Below are 22,865 nucleotides of genomic sequence, written 5' to 3' on the forward strand. Positions count from 1 at the left end.
CGTTATTTTAGTATGAAGTGCCCAATATCCCAACTACAGGCCAGTCACTCCTTGTGCTTGATGCTGGACATGTGTAACACAAAGAAATTCCATTTTGTTGTGAGATAGTTACCGTGACAACCCCAGCTCTGTTCCTGGGTTCCTTTCAACTTCTTCATCTGTGTTACAGTGGACAAACAATATTAACAGTCACTTCTTCAGAACAGAAAACCAGTAGAAACCAGGCAGTTTAGGTGGAATGTTGCAGGTAGTGGATGTAATGAATCACATCTTCCATTGGCTCAAGAACTCAGTTATCTTTTGACTGACCTTTGGAAAGAGGCAAGATTAACGGTGTTGGCATATCCTAACATCTTGGTCTAAAAACAATCTTCAGCACTACATGTTGTCCTCCATGATACACAATGGGCAGGGGAGGAGGAGAGACTATAGTGGAGGAGGGAGAGTTCCACTCCTGCCAGCAACAAGAGTGCTTTGGGCATAACAGCTGGGTGCAGTTCACCTTCCCCCAACTCAGGCCTCTGGAAAAAGGTGTTACTGACTCAAGGGGCTAAGGCCAGTGCCTTCCTACCTTCTAAATCATTTACATAAAAAACAGATAGAACAAGATAATCCAAAGTAGAGAACACAGCAGAAATTAAACACTGATATAGACAGTAGAAATTAGAGCTCTGCTAGCATTTAAATAAAGATTGACACATAGATAGAGGAAGAAAGAAAAAAAAAATAACAACTGTTGGGGACATTTCTCTTAAAATATTTTACAAGTGGCTCTTTCAGAACTGGCATAGGCACATTTTTTCCTGATACCTGACCACTGGCAGAAACCAAATCCTGTACAGCATGACCACTGGGCTAATGAGATAGCTGAGCTCTCAAGCCCATTACAGCATTATGAAAATATCTTGTCTGGGTGCTTGACTAGGAAGCTGAAACAGGAAGGAAGAATGAACCCTCAGCAATTCAGAGTGAAAGGGAGGACTTGCCATGTTCAGTACCATCACCAGCTTTTCGTCTGCACATTAAACCATGAGGTGGAATTGTTCACTGCTCTCAGGATGGGCACCCTAGTAAAACAAAGGGAAAAACATTGATACTCATCAGTCCAGAACTGTCTTACAGACCTGGTTATATTGACACAGGCAGAAATTAAAAGTCAGTGTGGGAAAATGTCTGTTAACTGTGTTAACTGTCAAGACAGGATTCCTTGCAACTGCAGGTAGGAGGGAGAACCGTTTGTCTTTTGTGAGGACAGGCACTTGTAAATGCCCAGGTTCAGTTCCTTTGCAGGACCACTTGACCTAGCAAGGAAACACATTAAACCAAAACTGCAGATGTAAGCCAAGGATATTAAATATGTACTCGTGTATGGAGACTAGATAAGATCCTGTCACAACTGCGAGAGAGTAAAGGAAAACCCATAGCTGATCTGGGTACTGATGCTTATTTAAGAATTAACAAGACTAGAGCCTTTAACCTGCTCACTATCTTGCCTACATTTTAATTTAATCCAGCTTCTATCAAAATGCATGACCAGTACGTACTGCTTGCAGCTAGCAAGCTTGTGCGCCACAGTAGAGAAGTTCAGTTTTGGACATTCATTTGGACACACACAATTAACTGCTGCCCGATAGCATTTACAAATTAAGTGGGGGATTTCCCTCTTGCCAGCTCTACTAGTGACACAAAGTTAATGTCTACTGCAGATCAGGAAAAGATGGAGAAGAGGTAAGGAAGCTGGCAAGGCAAAGCAAAGGTTTATTAGTGGTGTTTATTAAAAGTGAGACAGCATCCTTCAAATAGCTGAGTTATGTTCAGGGAGTAAAATTGGAAGCATCATAAACTCTGGCAAGTTAAATGTAAAAATAAAATAGGGCAAGCCAAAAAAACAGAATGAAGAGCAGACTGTAAATGGGGCAAAAGCTCATAAATCCTTTTTTTAACACTTCAGCAGTAGGAGTGTCTGTTGAGCCATAGATAATCACTTCAAAAGACAAGGTAAGGCCATGGCAGAAGAAAAGTGTGCTCCTTATGGACAAACTTGAGAAGGTTCCTGAGTTGGTTTATTTATGGGGGACTTGTAGACGATCTGTCTGACATTGCAGTGACTGTAGAAAAAGCTACAGGACACAAGAGAAAAATGAGCCTTCATGCTTTGGTGTCAGTGAATGACGTGTACCCAAGAGCTCTGCCAGAACTCACAGATGAAGTAGCTGAAGTGCTGGCTATGGTTACCAACCCCTCACTTAAACCAGTCTTCGTCCCCGAGGACTCTGAAGTTGACAGATTTTCCATCCATTTTCTAAAGGATTCTAGAGGAGATCCATGGGACTAGCAAAGATGGACTGAGGCCATTATTATAAACTGTACTTAAAAAAAATAAAGAAGGAAAAATAGAATATACTGAAGAGGAGAAACTATGATTTTTGGAAAAAAAGTCCTACCTCACAAAACTTCTGAAGTTCTCATTTGAAGGCTTTGGGATGTATGTGAGTAAGAGAGCTCCTATTCATAGAGGATGCTCAAGCTTCTGAAAGGCTCCTGCTAGTCTGTCACCAAATTCAGTCCTCACATGGATGTACTGTTGCTTGAAAGATAGTCACCAGAGGATAAAAATAAATGGTCAGTTCTGTCTAATTACAAATGAGATACCTCCAAGCTTGAAAAGGTGTTTTGGTGCACTCCTCAGCTCTGGCTGAATAGTAGTCAAAAAGCAAATGAACTGTTAGGAGCAGTGACACTGAAAAAAAGGGACAGAGAGGTAAACAGAGTTCCTGGGGCAACTCATTAACCCTTGGTGCATCTCACTTCAACTCCACATGCCGATCTCAGAACTGGTGAAGGAGAATGGGAAGGTTTGGAGAAGGGTCAGTGGAATAGCTTCTGTGCAAGAAGCAGGAAAGTCAAATAGGGCTTGTCAGCCTGGGAAAGAGGTGGCTGAAGAGAGATACGGCAAAAGTTTTTAAGATCCTGAGAGGCATGGAAATAGGTGACTAGCAAATGATAGTTCTTTGCCTCTTCCAACATAAGCACAAAGGGAGTGAAAATAGTTTAGTAGTAGCTGCTTTCTTCCAGCAGGCAGGAAGAGATGCTTTTCTCATAAAATGTAGATCTCCTTGCCGTAGGAGGCTGTGGATGTGAAATGTGTGCATGGAGGAAGGACATAAATATGCAATGTCATGGAAGAAAAATGCATTGCAGGTTATCAAGTACAAAGACCTTTGTTCCAGGAAGTCACTGAGCTGCAAAATGTGTGGGAGTATTCTGGGAAAGTATCACATCCCTTTCTACTCTTGTGCAGGTATTTGCTGTTGGCCATGGCCAGAAACAGGTCCCGGGGGGATGATCTGCTGGTCTGACCTAATACAACTGTATTTATCTTATGTTTTTATGATCCTTCCATAAGAGTGGAAACCACAGCATATCTAGCCTGGATGAAGCATGAAGTGCTACATGTCTGGGAACGGCCTTACCAGGAATAATGGGAGGGTGACGTAGAGGGCAGCTTGCAAGTCCTTTCTGATAATAAGTGTTTTAATTGTAATTCAATGTGGAGCCTGTGAAAGAGAGAAGAAAAAAAAAAAAGAAAAAAATAAGGAAATAAATATGCACAATGCTCTCACCACAAGCTTCCACCAGCTCTTGACAGTGTATTCGAGCCACGAGGTCACCACTTCTTTCATAAACTCTTGGTTCCAGGATATGATACATGCACCCCTGACATGTACTCTTGCCCTCGCTGAAGCAGGATCTTCTAAGTCTTTGTGGATTGAGCCCTGGGTATTTTATGTTTCTATCTTTAGTTACAAAACACAGTGACACATTTTTAACTGTAAAGCCTTTGGCTAATCATTGATAGACCAGTGCCTGTAAAAGAGTACTGTAGTTATTCAGAGTCTTCAGCTTCCTCTTTTAAAGTTTAGTGTTTAGATATCCCTTGGCTGTTTAAACCATATTTTCATCCTGTAGAGAGCAGAACTTGTGATATACGGATATCTTCCTAGGTTTTTCTTACCACCTAAAACAGGAACATGTCCCAGTAGTCAATCAGTTATCATTTCATAAGCAGCCCCTTAGAAATTTAGGCTTGAAGACCAACTTTGGTATTTGCTGGAAAGATAAAATGAGTGTTGTTACTCTTGTTGTTCCTATTGCACCTCCATTTGGAATTGTAAATAAGACACACATCTTTCCTTCATCAATGGATACACCTGGGCTCTCCTGCTCCTCAGCATAGCTAAAGCTGCCATTCTGTGCCTAGGGAGAGACGACATTAGGTGCAGATCAGTGGTTTTGTAAACATGGATATTTACCCACCAGACAGAGACACAAGCTCATACATGTAATGGTTTATAACCTGAATGCTCTGGTGTAGTGTTGAGGGGAGTGACCAAGGAAAACATGCTGCTAATCTAATCCTACAAACCCCACCAGTAGCCAGGGGTATGTATTATTTTCTAAGAAACCTAATGCCAGGAGGTAAGGCAAAGGAATAGACTGATTGAGGTGAATGTTATGAGATTAAATAAAAAATAATTCATCCAGGGAATCCAGAAGTTTCTCCACCATTCATCTCACTGACCGTAAGACCAGTCAGCCTCCCTCCACGGCAGCTGGCCAGGAAAGGCGGGACTTGAACTGAAGAATCTTCCATATGCCTCCTAAGATTGCTTCCTAATGTGTATAGTAACTGTAATCAAAAGAAGTGCAAGGTCTGCACCTCCTGTCTATACAGATAACAGTGAATCCAGCAGCGATATCCAGTCAGGGTATCACAGTGCTGTTCAACAGAGTGCTGCAGTGTGCATGATAATGAGTTGGAGTAGGAAGAAACATGGCATTCAGCTCATTAAAACGACTCGGATCTGACCTGGATGTCAAAGCTGTGGGTGTCACCCTGTGGTGGCTGCTAGAGCCTGCAGAGCAATGCAGGTTCCCTGCTTGGGACCTACACTGCTGACAGATGAGGTTCCTTTAACATGTCCGAGATTACAGCCCCACTGCAGGCAAGGCTAAAGAGAGCTGCAGTACGGACACCGCTGTGGATCTGCACACCCTGTGTCACCTGTTTTTACCTCAGAGCTGCCTTTGCCTTGTTCTTGCTCTGTTCCATGCTGGACCAGGCAAGCAACATTTTCCTGGGTGCCCTTCAGGGACAATAGGAAGGAGAGGGGAGTAGTCTTCTCTTCTCCACAGCGCACAATGCCCCAGATCTCCACAGCAAAATTCCAGAGCAGAGCACCTCCTTTGCCATCTCCATCAGAAGGTGAGGTCTTCTGTGGCTCTTCAGTGAGATCCCTGCAGCTGCACACTTTATGGGGGAGCTGGTCGACAGCAGGAAAGGGAAAGACAGAAAAAAATCCTGCCTCTGCCATCTCATCCATTATTCAAAGACTGAATACTATGACAGCAATTTTGTGTGCTTCCATCAACATCGCACAAAGCGGAAAAGGTATTGCCAGGCACATCCTATGGACTACTACTATGACTTTTCCAGACTCTCTCAGGCTGGCATTGATACAGCCAGTGAGAGGAGGGGATTTTTGTAGCTGGGGCGATTCTAGTTTGAGATAGGAGGATCCCAAAAGGAAACAGAGAAAAATGAGACAATGTAGCAAAACTGACAGGAATTAATGAAGTGATTCTGTTCCCCTGTCCCTGTATTTCCAAGTGGAAAGGCTTCATCAAATTATTGTCTGCTCCACGTCTATCAGGTGAAGAAGGCTCTGCCTGACCAGACAAATTGAATTCATTTTGTTTTTTCTTACATTTTACCATCCAGGGTTGTATGTTTGAGCATGTTCAGGTAAGAGAGAGAGGACTGGGCATACAGGCTGTCACAGGCACTAGAACCACAGGAGCAACAATGACCCAGTGGTCTAGGAACAACTGACAGCCAGGTGCCCTCTGAGTCACCTAGCTTTCCATAGACAAGGACTCCAGAAAAACATGCTAATAACATCTATTAAGTGTGTGGGGCGGAAGGAAATCTGATAAGTGCATAAACCAGCAACTAACTTTTGAAGAAAAATATGATGTGGATGAATTATATCACAGTGCCCCGTACTGTCTTCCTTTCATGCTGCAGTTTCTTCTACCTGTCAGGCTATTGAGACTGTGAATTTTGCAACTGCAGTTGTGCCTGGGATTAACTGCTTTTGTCCACAGCATATGCCAGTTTAAGGCATGAGATGAAAATTACAGGAGTCAACACATGAGGACAGGCAGAATGTGATCACTTGAAACTATAAAACCAGGAGACAGGAGCAAAAAACACCAGGGCATGGATTATCCAGGCCTGCCATGAGGCGAACAAGCTTGATTTGTTGTTTTTTAAAGAAGTGCATTGGGCTTGGGGTTTTTCAATAGAAAATCAAGTTTGAATTGTTTCTCAAGCATCCCCATTTTTGAGTGATTGATCATTCAGAGATGAGCTATGCCATCTGAGCACAGTTATGCAGAGTGGTTGCAAGAGCAGCGTAAGAGGGATGTGTGGGTGACTGAAACACTTTAGTGGCTGCTGCCACTTTACTGTCCCTAAAGGGGAGCTGTGGGCTTGCAGAGGTGGCTGGGAAGGACTTGAAGGAATGCTAAAAGGCTGATGGAGTAGCAAGTGGGAAGCAAAGTGTTACACGTGAGGGCTGGCCACTCTGAGGTCCATGATACCTTGTGCTGTCTACGAGGTTTGTATAGGCTTTGCATGTACATGTGATATCTATGAGAGAAAACCTGCTGATGCTGTGATTAAGCGATTTTTAAGAGATTAAGGACTGTAGTAAAGTGATTGTTTCCAGTTCTGTCCCTATAGCAGATGTGTGATGTGGTAGAGTTGTGACACACGACATTCATAATGTGTCTCTCTCTCTCCCTCTAGGTTCTCAAGCATCTGCGTCACTTAAATTTCACCAATAATATGGGGGAGCAAGTGGATTTTGATGAGTTTGGGGACCTGGTAGGGAATTACTCAATAATCAATTGGCATCTGTCTCCAGAGGATGGCTCAGTTGTCTTTGAAGAAGTTGGGCACTACAATGTTTATGCCAAGAAAGGGGAGAGGCTCTTTATTAATGAAAACAAGATCCTGTGGAGTGGATTCTCTAAGGAGGTAAGTACTTAAATCTTCACAGCAATGCTTCCCAACTTTTCCCCAGCTGAAATTTGAACTAGCCCTGCACAATTCTGTGTTGTGGCTCCATGTCTTATTAAAAGACCCTTTCATATAATTGTATACAGTCTCTGCCCTAGTCTTTCACACCTTCATTAGACACTTCCAGAAATAATGGGCAGCTGCTTCTCCTCTCCTATACATTTGATGAGCCTCGGAATTAATGCTTTAAATAATACCTTTTTTCTGACCCAAGTAGTTACCTTGGAATTTTGTAACTCTTTTTCCACAAGGATGAGAAATGTATTACGCAAGTCTGGTTGATGACTAAGTCAAGCTTTAGTGAGCTCATTAGTTTCACTGCTGAAAACAGCCTTCTCTTCCACTCCCACTACCTCTGTATCAAGAAGTGCTTCTCCCTCCTCCTAGTTGAATTTGCAACTCATTCTGCTGGCATTACCCTCCAAGTCACAGCACCTCCCTCATGCCCTTGCCTTGCAAAACAAACAGACCAACCCCTGTCAGTCTGCCCCAGTTAACTTGGATATGGTGCTCGAACAATGGAACACACCAGTACCTGCTACCTTTTTTAACTTTAGCAGAATGTGCTTGCTCACTCTCAAAAGTACATGATGTAGCAATTAACGTTAGTCAGGCTTAAGTCCTTCTTCATTTTCTTGTATATGTTAGATCTTTTCAGCATAAGTGTATTGTTGCTAGCAGCCAGGGCTGTGTCTCCCCTGCATGATGGGAATGCTGTGCAGAGATCTCTGGACAAGAGCCAGATGAGCTGCCCTCATATCCAGCAGCAGCCCACTCCAGCCTAGACAGAAATCCTGGCTCCCAGAGGGGATCTGGCTTGTGTCTTGGGAGGCAACACAGGGAGCATCAGCTTAGGAATGTCTCTGCCAGGCCCGCTGCAATGTTTAGACGTGTTAAATCTGCACCTGATTAATGAACAAGGCAAATCACTTCCAGGTGATTATTCACATTCCCTGATAGATCAGGTAACTAACTGCTTCTGCAGAAGCTGCACTTACCTAATATATTTATACCATCAGTTAAGTCTTACCCTTACTCCAGATACCCCAGCTTCACTTGTGGTTTAAATCTAGAGCTCTCTGAAGGAGGCATGGGTCACACAGAGCATGCTGCCACAGAATACTGAGCTCAGGCTTTTCTAAGCCCAGCTGGAGACCCTGAGCCCAAATTACAAGTAGAATTAAAACCTCGTGATAGTCTAACCCCTTCTTCTGATTATTGCAAATGCCACTGGCACCTCTTCCAGCAGTTTGGTTGTGTTATCTTGGTCTAAATTCCTCCAACAGTACAGTGTTTATCTTCATACTCTGTCCTAAACTGTTATACATGTGACTGGATGTTGCTGGATGATGCCAGGGCATGTAAATTGTGTGCCATTGGAGGAGTTTGTAATCTCTATGTCTGTTGCAGCTTTTTTTTTCAATTTATAGAGTTTGAATTTCTTCCAGATAAATGGCTCTGCTCAAAGACAGTAGCCAGTACTTCATTCACTGAAGTTTTCTGTGCTTCCATCATCTTCAAAACAGATTAAATGTAGTTAATTTTAACAGCCTTCACATTGGCCAGACTTGTGAACTTCAAAAGAACAAGTTAAAGAGTAGGTAAGATAGACAGATTCATTTTGGCAGAACTTGATTAAATTCCCCACGGAATACTTAAAAAGGCAGCCAAAGCAACCTCAAAAGTACTAGCAATTAATCTTTGAGCAACGTGGAGGATGGGTAATGTCTCAGAAGATTAGAGGTAGGTAATTGTAATACCTGTTTTTAAAAGTAGATATAGGAGAGCCAAGGGAATTACACACAACTGATCTGAGCTTCAGTAACCTAAAAGACTTGATTAAATAAAAATTATTAAACAGTTTATAAACACTTAGGGGATAATAAACTGATAAGAAAAAGACAACATGGATTTGTCAAAATGAAATCATGCCAAACCAATTTAATTTTCCTCCTTGGAAGCTCAATCAGCTTAGTAAACAATGGGGAAGCAGTGCCTGACTTCAGTAAGGCCTTTGATTCAGCCCTGTTCAAAATCATCAGTGGCAGCCTAAGGGAAGATAGTCTAGACTGAAGTCCTCTTGGTGGATGCACAACCTGTTGAAAGGCTGTCCCAAGGAATAGGAATTAACAGCAAACCATATCAATAGCAACAGGCATTAAGAGCAGAGTGCTTCAAGTGGGGAGCCAAGTTTTGCCCTGCATATGTGTCTGTCCAATTAATCATGCAATCCTTAGAAACAGTGTTCCCAAACTGTGCTGCAGCTAAACTTCAGAGTGATAGGCAATGATGTCTGTTCTCAGCTGCAGGTAAATACCTGAGCCATAAAATGGGCCACTTTCTGTGGCTGAAGTCAATGCCTGCACATAGGCAATTTCTAAACCATACCCCGGACTCACTGCCTTAGTGCATCCACACAGGAATTTTCCAGAGATCAGCAGTTCAGCAGCACTTGGACAAACTACCAGCAAACTTCCAGAAAGGTGAATGGAAGCTTCTAACCAGAGCAGCCCTTAAGTATGCCCATGTTATGGTACTTTGCTGGCAGTGGAATTTGTGGGTTTGTCTCCCCCGAGCTGAGAAAGCCATGTTCTGTATCAGCTCTCTTTCCCTAATTTAGTTTGGGAAAAGGTGTGCTCAACCTCAGGTTGTGCTTCTGTGTAAAAAAGGCCCAGGCTTCCACTTATTCTGTTGAACTCCCTGTTGTCTATGTGCATTAGGTATGTGGTGAGCATGCCCATGCAACCACTTGCTGCCAGGATATGACCATGCCCAGGTGAGCTCGCACACAGCATAAAGACACAACCAGCAGGTGACCGCAGCTCATCATTTGCAGCAGCAGAAGACTGGAAGCCTTTGGATCTGCATATAGCTGCTGATCTGCATCTTTGGATGCTCAGTGTTCTAAAAACAGGGCCTTTCATTCACATGAAAACTCCTCTTGTTTTGTTAATTTACCTTTTTCCATTCTGGGTTGGAGAAGGTCTTCAGGAGAACAGGAGGAAGTGGGCTTCAAGAAACTGTTTTAATTCCCACAAATCATTAGCAGTCAGTATGCAATATATGAGATTGGGGATCAGCTGTCAGAGTGTATCATCTCCAAGGCTGACTCAAATTCCTACCAGTAAGGTTGATTGTCTTTTTTTTTTTAACCATCTAATGACCTTTCTTCTTGTATGTGTATCATGAGTCACACACCAGTTCACAGTACCCACAACACAATAGAGATTACAAAGATCTGCTGATGTTCTCTACCATCCCTGATGTGTTCTTTCAAACAAATAGCACTGCAGTGGGTTGGGGAACAACTATTGTGCAAAATGTCTCTGTTCTGTGGAGGGAAGAGATGAAATGCTGAGGCTTTCCACCCTGCATGCTAATCAAGCAATAACACCCTTGGAGTAATCCCAAGATCCTGCTGTAGGAAGGCTGTACATGGGGCACTGCCACCATTTACTCTCCTCCGGCTCTTTTCTTGCAGGTGCCTTTCTCTAACTGTAGCAGGGACTGCCTCCCAGGCACGAGGAAGGGCATTATTGAAGGAGAGCCCACCTGCTGCTTCGAATGTGTGGACTGCCCCGATGGGGAGTACAGTGATGAAACAGGTAATATCCACAGAGCTGCTTTGGGGTTTGAAGAAGACCACGCAAGCCCTCTGAGCATCATCTGCAGTTGCGCTGAAGTTGCTTTCCTGCAGTGCTCAGCTGGAGGCTGCCTTGTGGCTTCACAGAAAGTCTGGAGGGACTTTTGACAACCTTACAAGAGTTGACTCCTGTTGTGCTCAGGTTCTGTCTTCTGCCAACCCTGCCTGTCCCTTCTGCTTCAATTTAGGGAAAATTAGGCAGGAAACCTGAAAAGGGACTTGCATATCTAGGAATTCTCTCAGGCAGCCACGGGCAAACTCCATTGCACAGTAGCAGTACCATTTGTTCCTCAAAAAAACAGGAGGAAGGAGACCCTTCCTACCCTAATCCTAAATTCTGTAGTTATCTGTCTACCTCCAGCTTTTCCTCGTGTTGTCAGGGTTTTGTCTCATGCTTTACAAAGAAATAAAGTTCATTTCATCCCTAACTTCACAAGCAGAGAGGAATATTTCCCTTTATGGGGTCACCCGTTGTTGGCTTCAGTGGGAACTTGGGTCAAGCGACTCAGGTTCTGCATAGCACACACTGCAGACCTTGCCCAGGATGAGAACTTCAGTAAGCTGATTGCAAAACTGAACAAGGGTTCTCCTTTAGGAGAATGTAATTTGTGTCCTGTCAGACAGGAATGATATTTTTTTTAGCATGAACATATAGGATGCTTGGGAGGAACATTTTCGAATTAAATAGAAGCAATTCTGGTCATGTGTGATAGGGGTCTTTTGGTAGTTTTCACATGATTTTGGGAGCCAGCACCACTGTGCTGGTGAAGTTTGAGGGGTTGAGGGGGCAACTGCCTTCTGACTCCACAGTTTCCTGCTGCTGTTTTAGCTGACAATAATGCTCTTTATTTCCTGTGCTTGCCAGTTTTATGGGCATAGAGAGCAGTTTTACAACCAGTCTCATCCAGCGATGCTATTGAAGGAGATAATCCGTCATGTCCTCTGCCGGCCGCTTGCTGCCATCTTTTGTCTGGGAGCAATACTGGTATTTGTGCTACCATAGAGCAAGTTGGGTCAGGTCTCTGGTCTACCTGATAACAAACGGCAGGTTGAGTTTCCAGCTAGAACAAGAAGCTGTATAACCTCCAGTGCTAACACAAAGGAGAGGACAGGAATGAGCAGCCTTGGGGGAGAAGGGAGATCAGGTTTATTCCCTTCAGTGACAGCATGGTCTCTAAGTCAGCTCAAGACAACACTGAAAGCGCATGTTTAGGACACAGTGCTAAATAGCTTCCCCTGTCTCTAATAGAGGCTATTAAATTCACTGGTATATGAAGTTATCTCTGTTTTGTCTCCAGTTTGCAATAGGCCTCCAGGTAAAAGGCATAAGAAAAATAAAAATTAACTGAATGGATATAAATGAAATGACATGTGAGATCTTCTGACTGAGCTTTTGCTTTGAGTGCAAGTTTTTCACATGAACAGCATAGGTGAGGTAAACAGTCCTTAGGAAAGCATTATCATATCAGGTAATGAATGCTCCCTCCAACCACCCCTCCAGAACAAGAGAGTTTGAAATCCTCTGCCCTCATTAGCTGGGCATTCCTGACTTTCTCATTAGCATCAAGCTCTGACTCTCTACCCATGCTCAGGAGCAAAGCTCAGGGAGAGGTTGTTCTGGAGGAGGTTTCTGAATGTTTGTTCCCACAACTCACCGCAGCCCATCAGTATGCCAGGGATCCTGAAGGCAGAGGTAGGCTGTGACTTCCAACTCACTCCTCTCAGCCCCTTTCCACTGCCATCTAAGGAGTCACGACTCTTCCAACCAGCGCGCAAGACCCATTTGGTCAAAGAAGAAGATCAGAAGCAGCAGGTCCTTGCCTTTTGATCTTCGCATCCATTGGAGATCTATGTTGCCATCCCAGTAGGCACAACTAGTTTCATGTAGAGGAAGGAGACGGAGGCATTAATTTTCCCTTTGCAAGTATCAGTGGGATGCCTTGCTGGGTTTGGGGGGAGTGATGTCATTAAGACACATCTTCCCCTCATCTTCCAGCACAAAATGAGGATGTGCTGGAAGTCAAGGGCATTGCCTGCCTTCAGGGAAGCAATTTAAACACCTGTAAGTCTCGCCTCTATGGAATATGAAATAGGTTCTCAAAGCACTTAAGGAGGCAAGCACGTTTTTAATTTTCTCTGTAATAGAGACAGGCAGGATGTTTCAAATGATGATAAAAGTGTGAAATAGAAGTAGATGATAAAAATGAAGGAACAAGAAAGAGAGACGGACAGAACCTGTGTAACAGCTGATAGCAATCAAAGTTTTGCCAAGAAATTAATTCCAAAAACATGAGTACAGGGCAGGACTCATTTTTAAACTGGAACTAAGCAGGCTTTGTGTTTTGCTATATAGCCCACGGGAGGCTGGTTGTTTCAGCGATAAAAACACTGTAAGACACCAATATATGATTTTGGGAACCTGCAGACACCTGAAGGGAACACCCCATATATGATTTTGGGAACCTGCAGACACCTGAAGGGAACACCCCATGTATTTAAGGTGAAGGACAGCGCTACCTGCCATAAGCGTCATCCTATATTTCAGCCTCTCATTCTGACAAAGCTTCCCTCTCCCTGTCACTTTTTTTGCAGATGCAAGTGCCTGTGACAAGTGCCCTGAGGATTATTGGTCCAATGAGAACCATACATCCTGCATCCCCAAGCAGATAGAGTTTCTGTCCTGGACCGAGCCCTTTGGGATTGCTCTGACTCTCTTTGCTGTGCTGGGAATTTTCCTGACTTCTTTTGTCCTAGGAGTCTTCACCAAATTTCGTAACACACCCATTGTCAAGGCCACAAACCGGGAGCTGTCCTACCTCCTTCTCTTCTCCTTGCTCTGCTGCTTCTCCAGCTCATTGTTCTTCATTGGCGAGCCCCAGAACTGGACTTGCCGTCTGCGTCAGCCAGCTTTCGGCATCAGCTTTGTCCTGTGCATCTCCTGCATCCTGGTGAAAACTAACCGTGTCCTGCTTGTCTTTGAGGCAAAGATCCCCACAAGCCTCCACCGAAAGTGGTGGGGCCTCAACCTCCAGTTCCTCCTGGTCTTTTTGTGTACATTTGTGCAGATTGTCATCTGTGTGATTTGGCTTTACACAGCCCCACCATCCAGTTACCGAAACCATGAACTGGAGGATGAGATTATCTTCATCACCTGCCATGAAGGCTCCCTGATGGCCCTTGGCTTCCTCATTGGCTACACCTGCCTCTTGGCGGCTATCTGCTTCTTCTTTGCCTTCAAGTCTCGAAAGCTGCCTGAGAATTTCAACGAGGCCAAGTTCATCACCTTCAGCATGCTGATCTTCTTCATCGTCTGGATCTCCTTCATCCCTGCTTATGCCAGCACATACGGCAAGTTTGTCTCTGCTGTGGAGGTGATCGCAATATTGGCTGCCAGCTTTGGGCTCCTGGCCTGCATCTTTTTCAACAAAGTCTACATCATCCTCTTCAAGCCCTCCCGCAACACAATAGAGGAGGTGCGCTGTAGTACAGCTGCCCATGCTTTCAAGGTGGCTGCCAGAGCCACACTGAGACGGAGCAACGTGTCACGCAAGCGCTCCAACAGCCTGGGGGGCTCCACCGGCTCCACCCCTTCCTCCTCCATCAGCAGCAAAAGCAACCATGAAGACCCTTTTCCTCTGCCAGCCTCTGCCGAGCGCCAGCGCCAGCAGCAGCGTGGGTGCAAGCAAAAAGTCAGCTTCGGAAGTGGCACAGTCACCCTGTCACTGAGCTTCGAGGAGCCACAGAAGAATGCCATGGCCAACAGGAATGCCAAGCATAGGAATTCCCTGGAAGCCCAGAACAGCGACGACAGCCTGATGCGGCACCGGGCACTGCTTCCCCTGCAGAACAATGAGCCCCTCAGTGCTGAGCCCAGCTTCCAGGCAGCTTCCAGTCCAGAGACCAGCTCACAGGAGTCCATGGTGGGAGAAACCAAAGAAGAGGTACCAAGCCCTGAGACAGAGCCTTCCATGCCATCGGCTAACTCCCGAAATTTTATAGGCACTGGAGGTGGCTCTGTCACAGAGAACACGGTACATTCCTAACAAAAGAAGATTGTGAAGAGCACACCAGCCCCTCAAGAGGAACTTGTTCACCTCTTGCTTCTGAATGGGAAAGACAAAAAAAGACACAGTCCTGTGACACAGCCCCATCACACCTTACTGTTAGCACCGGCAGGGTAACACACGTGCCTCCAGAGGAAGGACTGTGTCTGGGGAGCCTTGGACTGAATTTGCTTTCGCTTTACTGAAACCAGGACACCTCAGAAGGACAATGGAAGATCTCCTCTGGTGGGGCTTAAGCAGAAGTCTGTGTGCTGCCTTGCCTCTATAAGCTTTTCTTGCCAGACTGCAACTCAGCTGACTATGGGAGGCACTAGGCAATTCCACTATACACTGCTTTTACATTTATGTATAATATTCGTCTTTCCCACTATGTATAATATTCCCTCTTTATCCAGTATATGTGATCTGTAACCATGTGCATCAGGACTCTCAGCTCTACAAAAGCAAGGTACACAGTTTCATTTGGGGAAAGCACGGTCGTGAGGAAAATAAAAACGCCCCCAACATCTGGCATGCTGTGTACAGCCAAGGGTGTGAACATGTAAAGTATTTAATGTGACAGAGCGCCCTGCTATTTATATTTAGTAATGTCCCGGTCTCTCCTTTCTGCCCAGTGGGAAATACTGGACAACACTCTTCATAGACTCCATTGCACTAGACCAAGCTACTAGGTTCCTACTGGTTTCCTCCAGCTGAGGTAGCTTTACCTCCAGCCTGCCTGCTTTGGTGGAGGGGGAGAACAGCTTCTAAGTCCCTCCAGAGAACATTGCGAGAGCACAATGAGATGTATCCATGATTGATTATGTTGCTAGTAGTTGTATGCTTAACAAAGTGATGCTGCTGTAATATTCCACATGGCATACATGGCTAACTCTTTCACACCATAATCAGTGTTGTGCTTTGCCATATTAATCTGCCTCACACCTACACAGAGCATTACACTAGTTGTGACAATACTGGTGGGCCTGATACAAAGAAAATGAAACAAGATGAAAATGGAGGAATTAAGGATGGAGAAATAGCCCCCAAATGTGCAAATACGATTGCAGGAGCCGGGGAATATATGAAGTGTGTGTGCTAGTAGGTGACTGGATGAAGAAGATATACAGGCGTGGGCTCTGAGATTTGCACACACACAAATGGGTAAATTGGATATGTTTTGGTTACTACACACCTAGCACAAGAAAGGTGAACTGTACCTAAATTAAAACAGTAAGGACTTCAGGAAAGAACATAGCAGAACTTCATTGCTCTTGACACTTGCCCCAGTCCCCCAAAAGCAGACATAAGTGCTTCTGATTTTGCAAGGTATGTCTCGTTCTCCTCCATCCATGCTGGAAAGTTTGGAAGTGAGAGAGTTGTTATTGCAGCCTGATGAGAGAAAAAGTGCCCCTTGACAGCCTGGCAGGAGGGGGTCGGGTTATGCTGCAGAATTTATTTCTCTCTTCCCAGATTCCATGTGTTAGAACAAGCATCTGGCATGAAGATGTCAGTACCTTTCCTCATCAAACAAGAAGGTAGTCTACGCTACTGTGGAAAGGTACATGGGCCTGCAGCTTAGTGTAAGCAGAGACAAAAGGATGGTGTGAAGGCATTGGGGAAAATACCATAATTCTCTTGTTACTGTTTTTGCTTGGTTGTTCTTTTGCCAGGGCAGGCGAATAAAACTTACAGGTGACATTACTGCATAAAAACTTCGTTTTGCTGCCTCCACTTGTTGCTGATGATGAAGCAGAGCTTTGGCTTAGGAGAGCACAGTAGAAGTCCCCAAGGAGCATGCTATTCAGACAAGTTATATATTTTAGCCCTTTTGTGGATCTGTTACATCCACCTCAGTGTGGGCTCAAATTTTAATTACGCCGGGTAAGAACCAATTCAACTTTAACTGTAAGGCCTCTCAATTACAATCGTTGATTAAAACTATGGCACAGCTGGTTAAAAGGAAAAGAAAAAAAAAAAAAAGAGTTTGAAAACACAAACCCTTGTAGCCACAATTTTGGAAACCACATTCTACCCCTGGATGCATTGGGAGCTGCTCATTGCCTCTGAAAAAGCAGGTCACTTCCCCTGGCTGCTGACTGTGGCAACTAAGCTTGGTTTAAAGATCCAGTCTCCTGAAGGCTAAATGCACGACCAGAGACGGGCACTAGATGGCAGAAAAGGGATAAAGAAAAATACTTAAGTTTATAGCCCACACTTTCAATCATTTCAATAGCCGAATAGTTTTAGTGCCAGTGAATCATTCCTAAGGCCAAAACCAGCACAGTAGCCCCTGACGTGAAGATGACAGCACTGAAAGCATAGAAGTGCTTAATAAATGAAGTGAAAATGACACTAGGACACAAACTGAAGACTGTCCATGAACACAGGCTATGTAAGAAACAAAGTCACCATCATTTGCCTTGTTTAGAGAACAGTGTTCATGGGCTATGCACACAGTAGGGAATGTTGAAATTTGTGTATTTTTTCTTCTCTGGATGGTTTTCATCCCTTAGGTGTTTTCCGATCTTTACATCTGCTTAAAAGGAATTTGTACCCTAGCACACGGTGAGGTTCTAAAAGCTACCATAACTTCACAGCAACAGACTAACCATGCTCAGTTTGCACGCATGCCTTCAGCTGCATGCCTGCTCTCAGCTCTAAGCCTGAAGCTCTCTGTGTGAGAGCCACTGCTACAGCCTGTTCTAGTGACACACAACAGACACAAGGAAAGTTCAGTAAAAAAGGATCCTCTTCATGCAGATTTGCAACCAGACCCTTTTTTTCCCATGCACAAAGGAGGGTATAAGTTCTCATCCCGCCAGCCCAGGAGAAAAGGAAGTTTGCTTACAGACCTGTCCAAAAGCCTGTCTGTTGCCACAGAAGGCAATACTGATGAAGACAAGTTGGGTAACATCCTTCTGTTGAAAGCTGAAGCCTGAGAATTTCCACTGGCATATCCCACCAGAAGCTGCCCATGTGAATGGCTGTCCCATGCCACTCCCCACAGTACAAAAACCTATGGGAAACCTATGCGCCACAGTTGGTGCCTCCTGAACCATCCAATAGTGAAGCAACAACAGTGGGGACAGAAGCGAAGAGTATATCAATTCTGTGGTGGGATTTCCATTGCCAAACTTTGCTGATGAGCAGGGAGCAATTTCAGTGAACTGCTCAGCACTTCACCCTCACTCTGCTCAAAACCCAGCTGAGCTCTGGCTGCCCAGAGCCCCAGCAGAGCATTCATTTGCTCTCCACAGAGGAGAGAGATGATATCAAAGGAAAGAAATCCGTCTTCCCCATTCTGTTTCATGCTTCTCACCATGTCCTCCATGCCAGTGCAGAAGACCCATTCAGTAGGCAATACCTGCTACTGTTAAAGTTAGGGTTGCATTTGCCACGTACCAAGAGATGCTGGGAAGCAGTGCAAGGAAGGTAGGTTTCTGGGTTTTTTGTTTTTCCAAGGAATCTGGATGTTCAAATTGGGGAGAAATTGAGCTAAGGGCCTGAACATTCAGACTGAAGTCTCAGTAGGAGGTTTCCTGAAGGCTGGGTAATTCATCACAGTTTCCTGGCTGAGGAACAGCGAAATGAGCCTGGGAGAGGGAACGAGGAATACAGTCAACATAGAGGGAAACTTGCCATGCTGCTAAAGAATCATAGATTCATAGAATGTCCTGAGTTGCAAAGGACCCACAAAGACTCCTCTTTCTGCATGGGACAACCCAAACATTCACATCATGTGTCTGGGAGTATTGTCCAAGAGCTTCTGGAATATCGTCAGGCTTGGTGCCATTACTGCTTCCCTGAGGAGCTGTTCTATTGCTCCACCACCCTCTGGATGAAGAACCTTTTCCTAATATCCAACCTAAACCTGGCACATCTTTCTGCCGTTCCCTCGGGTCCTATCATTGGTGACCATAGAGGAGAGATCAGTGCCTGCTCGTCCTCCTCCCCTTGCGAGGAAGCTGTAGACTGCGATGAGGTCTCCCCTCAATCTCCTCTAGGATGAACAGACCAAGTGACTTCATGCGCTCCTCATACAGCTTCCTCTCTAAACACTTTACCAGCTTTGCGGCCTCCTCTGAACGCTTTCCAGTACCTTTATAATACTTTTTATACTGTGAAACCCAAAACTGCACCCAGTGCTTAACTTGGCCACACCAGTGTGGAGTAGAACAGGACAATCACCTCCCTTGTCAGGCTGGCAATGCTGTGCTGGGTGCACCCCAGGACATAGTTGGCTTTCTTGCCATGCTGCTGAAGAATCAAAGTGATACCGAAAATGCCAACAAAAAGACTGTAAGACTCATTTTGGAGTTTTACAAAGCAAACACCATTTATCAGACCTAGGCAACACAAGGCAGTGATCTCCATCAATTGTTTGCAGTCAGACAAGGGCTGGGAGAGAACAGATTTCCCACTGACAGACAGGTGGATAAACTTTCCCAGAAATCTTATGCATATTCTATTACTTTCCAATGATTCATTTTAATGTTATTATGAACGTCACAACAGCCAAATCTCTTGCTCATTTGGAGCTTTAGAGCCAGCTCTGCCTGAGCTTGCGTTTGAGCCAGGGAAAGGCTGCAGACAGAGGGGATTGCAGAGGAAGAGACACCTGTTCAGCACAGACCACACTGAGCACAAAATTAGCAGTGTCTGGGAAATCGCTGTTTGAAAAAACACCCTATAAGAAAAACATGCTATAAAAAACCATGCTATTAAAAATGCTGTTAAAAAATCATATTAAAAAAACCATGCTATCAGAGGGACATTCTGTCTCACTTTCAAAAAAAATTATAGAATCCTAGAATAGTTTGGGTTGGAAGGGACCTTAAAGATCATCCAGTTCCAACCCCCCCGCTGTGGGCAGGGACACCTCCCTCTAGATCAGGCTGCTCGAAACCCCATCCAACACCTCCAGGGATGGGGCAGCCACAGCTTTCCTGGTCAACCTGTGCCAGTGCCTCACCACTCTCATCTGAAGAAATTCCTCCTTCTGTCCAGTCTAAATCTGCCCCTCTCCAGTTTATACCCATTGTCCCTCATCCTATCACTACAAGCCTTTGTGAACAGTTCCTCCCCAGCTTTCCTGTAGCCCCTTCAGGTACTGGAAGGTCGCTATAAGGTCTCCTCAGAGCCTTCTCTTCTCCAGACTGAACAACCTGCACTCTCTCAGCCTGTCCTCATAGGAAAGGTGCTCCAGCCCTCTGATCATCCTTGAAGCCCTCCTTTGGGCCCGTTCCAAGAGCTCCACATCCTTCTTATTCTGAGGACGCCAGAACTGGACACAACACTCCAAGTGAGGTCCCATGAGACAGGAATGCAGAAGCACATTGCTCCCCCTCCTGGCCACGTTCCTTTTCACAGAATCACAGAATCACAGAATCACAAGGTTGGAAAGGACCCATTGGATCATCGAGTCCAACCGTTCCTAACACTCCCTAAACCATGTCCCTAAGTACTTCATCCACCCGTTCCTTAAACACCTCCAGGGAAGGCGACTCGACCACCTCCCTGGGCAGCCTGTTCCAGTACCCAATGACTCTTACTGTGAAGAATTTTTTTCTGATATCCAACCTGAACCTCCCCTGACGGAGCTTCAGGCCATTCCCTCTAGTCCTGTCCCCTGTCACTTGGGAGAAGAGGCCAGCTCCCTCCTCTCCACAACCTCCTTTCAGGTAGTTGTAGAGAGTAATAAGGTCTCCCCTCAGCCTCCTCTTCTCAAGGCTAAACAACCCCAGCTCTCTCAGCCGCTCCTCATAAGACTTGTTCTCCAGCCCCCTCACCAGCTTTGTTGCTCTTCTCTGGACACGCTCCAGAGCCTCAACATCCTTCTTGTGGTGAGGGGCCCAGAACTGAACACAGTACTCAAGATGCGGTCTCACCAGTGCCGAGTACAGAGGGAGAATAACCTCCCTGGACCTGCTGGTCACACCGTTTCTGATACAAGCCAAGATGCCATTGGCCTTCTTGGCCACCTGGGCACACTGCTGGCTCATGTTCAGTCGGCTGTCAACCAGCACCCCCAGGTCCTTCTCTTATGTGCAGCTCTCCAGCCATTCTTCCCCCAGTCTGTAGCGCTGCATAGGGTTGTTGTGCCCCAAGTGCAGGACCCGGCATTTGGTCTTGTTAAACCTCATCCCATTGGTCTCGGCCCAGCAGTCCAGCCTGTTCAGATCCCTTTGCAGAGCCTCCCTACCCTCCAGCAGGTCGACACTTCCTCCCAGCTTAGTGTCATCTGCAAACTTGCCGAGGGTGCACTCGATGCCTTCATCCAGGTCATTGATAAAGACATTGAACAGAGCTGGACCCAGTACTGAGCCCTGAGGAACTCCACTTGTGACTGGCCTCCAGCTGGAGTTAACTCCATTGACCACCACTCTCTGGGCCTGGCCATCCAACCCGTTTTCAACCCAGGAGAGTGTGCGCCTGTCCAGGCCAGAGGCTGACAGTTTCTGAAGCAGAATGCTGTGAGAAACTGTGTCAAAGGCTTTACTGAAGTCCAAGTAGACTACATCCACAGCCTTTCCCCCATCCAGTAGTTGAGTGATTTTGTCATAGAAGGTGATCAGGTTAGTTTGGCAAGATCTGCCTTCTGTAAACCCATGTTGACTGGGCCTGATCACCCGGTTCTCTTGCGTGTGCTTCATGATAGCACTCAAGATTACCTGTTCCATGACTTTCCCTGGCACTGAGGTGAGACTGACAGGCCTGTAGTTCCCCGGATCCTCTCTGCAACCCTTCTTGTATATGGGCACAACATCAGCCAGCCTCCAGTCTAGTGGAACTTCCCCAGTCAGCCAGGACCTCTGGAAGATGATGGATAGGGGTTTGGAAAGGACATCCGCCAGTTCCTTCAATACTCTTGGGTGGATCCCATCCGGCCCCATAGACTTGTGGACGTCTAGCTGGGCAAGCAAGTCTCTAACCGCCTCCTCTTGGATCACGGGAGCCTCAATCTGCCCCTCTAACTCTTGGATTTGTAAACAGAAGGAACAACTTTCTTTGCTATTAAAGACTGAGGTGAAGAAGGCATTAAGTACCTCAGCCTTGTCCTTATCCCCTGTCACTGTTATTCCTTCTGCATCCACTAGAGACTGGATATTCTCCCTCGTCCTCCTTTTCCTGTTAATGTACTTGTAGAAAGACTTTTTGTTGTCTTTCACAGACTTAGCGAGTTTTAATTCTAGTTGGGCCTTGGCCCTCCTGATTTTTTCCCTGCACGATCTCACTTCGTCCCTGTAGTCCACCCAAGATGCCTGTCCTTTCCTCCAGAGCACATAGAGCTTCTTTTTCTTATTGACGCATCTTGAGATCACCCTGCTCCACCAAGCTGGCTTTTCCCCCCGCCGGCTCCTTTTCCGGAACACAGGGATGGCCTGCTCTTGAGCTGATAGGATTTCATTTTTCAAGAGCGCCCAACCCTCATGGGCTCCCTTGCCCTGAAGGACTGTTTCCCACGGGACTTTGCTAATCAACCTTCTGAACAGGCCAAAGTCTGCCCTCTGGAAGTTTAATGTGACTGTTTTGCTAACCCCCTTCTTAATCCCACCTAGAACTGAAAACCCTATCATCTCATGATCACTTAATCCCAGGCGTCCTCCAACCGTCAAATCCCCAACAAGACCTTCCCTATTCACAAACAGCAGGTCTAGGAAGGCACCCTCCCTTGTTGGTTCGCTAACCAGTTGTGCAAGGAAGTTGTCTTCGATGCACTCCAGGAACCTCCTAGACTGTTTCCTTTCTGCTGTATTGTACTCCCAGCAGACATCCGGAAAGTTAAAGTCTCCCACAAGGACAAGAGGCAGAGATTTAGAGACTGTCCCCAGCTGTTTATAGAAGAGTTCATCAGCAGCTTCTTCTTGGCTGGGTGGTCTGTAACAGACTCCTATCACAAAGTCCCCTTTCTTGTGGGCTCCTCTGATTTTAACCCATAGGCACTCGATCCCGTCCTCACCGTAATCCAGTTCGAGAGTTTCAAAGCACTCTTTGACATAGAGGGCTACCCCGCCTCCTTTCCTACCCT

General features: G+C 45.5%; 1 protein-coding gene across 3 annotated transcripts in view; it reads left to right on the top strand.

Annotated features, from left to right (window-relative positions):
* Positions 1-16,533, top strand: part of CASR (calcium sensing receptor) — a 75,243-nt gene extending 58,710 nt beyond the window's left edge. For all 3 annotated transcript variants that reach the window (XM_054056866.1, XM_054056867.1, XM_054056868.1), the window contains exons 5-7: positions 6,875-7,105; positions 10,629-10,752; positions 13,383-16,533. In XM_054056866.1, the coding sequence (XP_053912841.1) occupies positions 6,875-7,105; positions 10,629-10,752; positions 13,383-14,833 (1,806 nt within the window). In that variant the 3' untranslated portion in view covers positions 14,834-16,533. The remainder of the gene's footprint in view (positions 1-6,874; positions 7,106-10,628; positions 10,753-13,382) is intronic.
* The last annotated feature ends 6,332 nt before the right edge of the window (positions 16,534-22,865 follow it).

Source organism: Cuculus canorus, chromosome 1 (genome assembly GCF_017976375.1).
Source record: "Cuculus canorus isolate bCucCan1 chromosome 1, bCucCan1.pri, whole genome shotgun sequence".
NCBI lineage: Eukaryota > Metazoa > Chordata > Aves > Cuculiformes > Cuculidae > Cuculus > Cuculus canorus.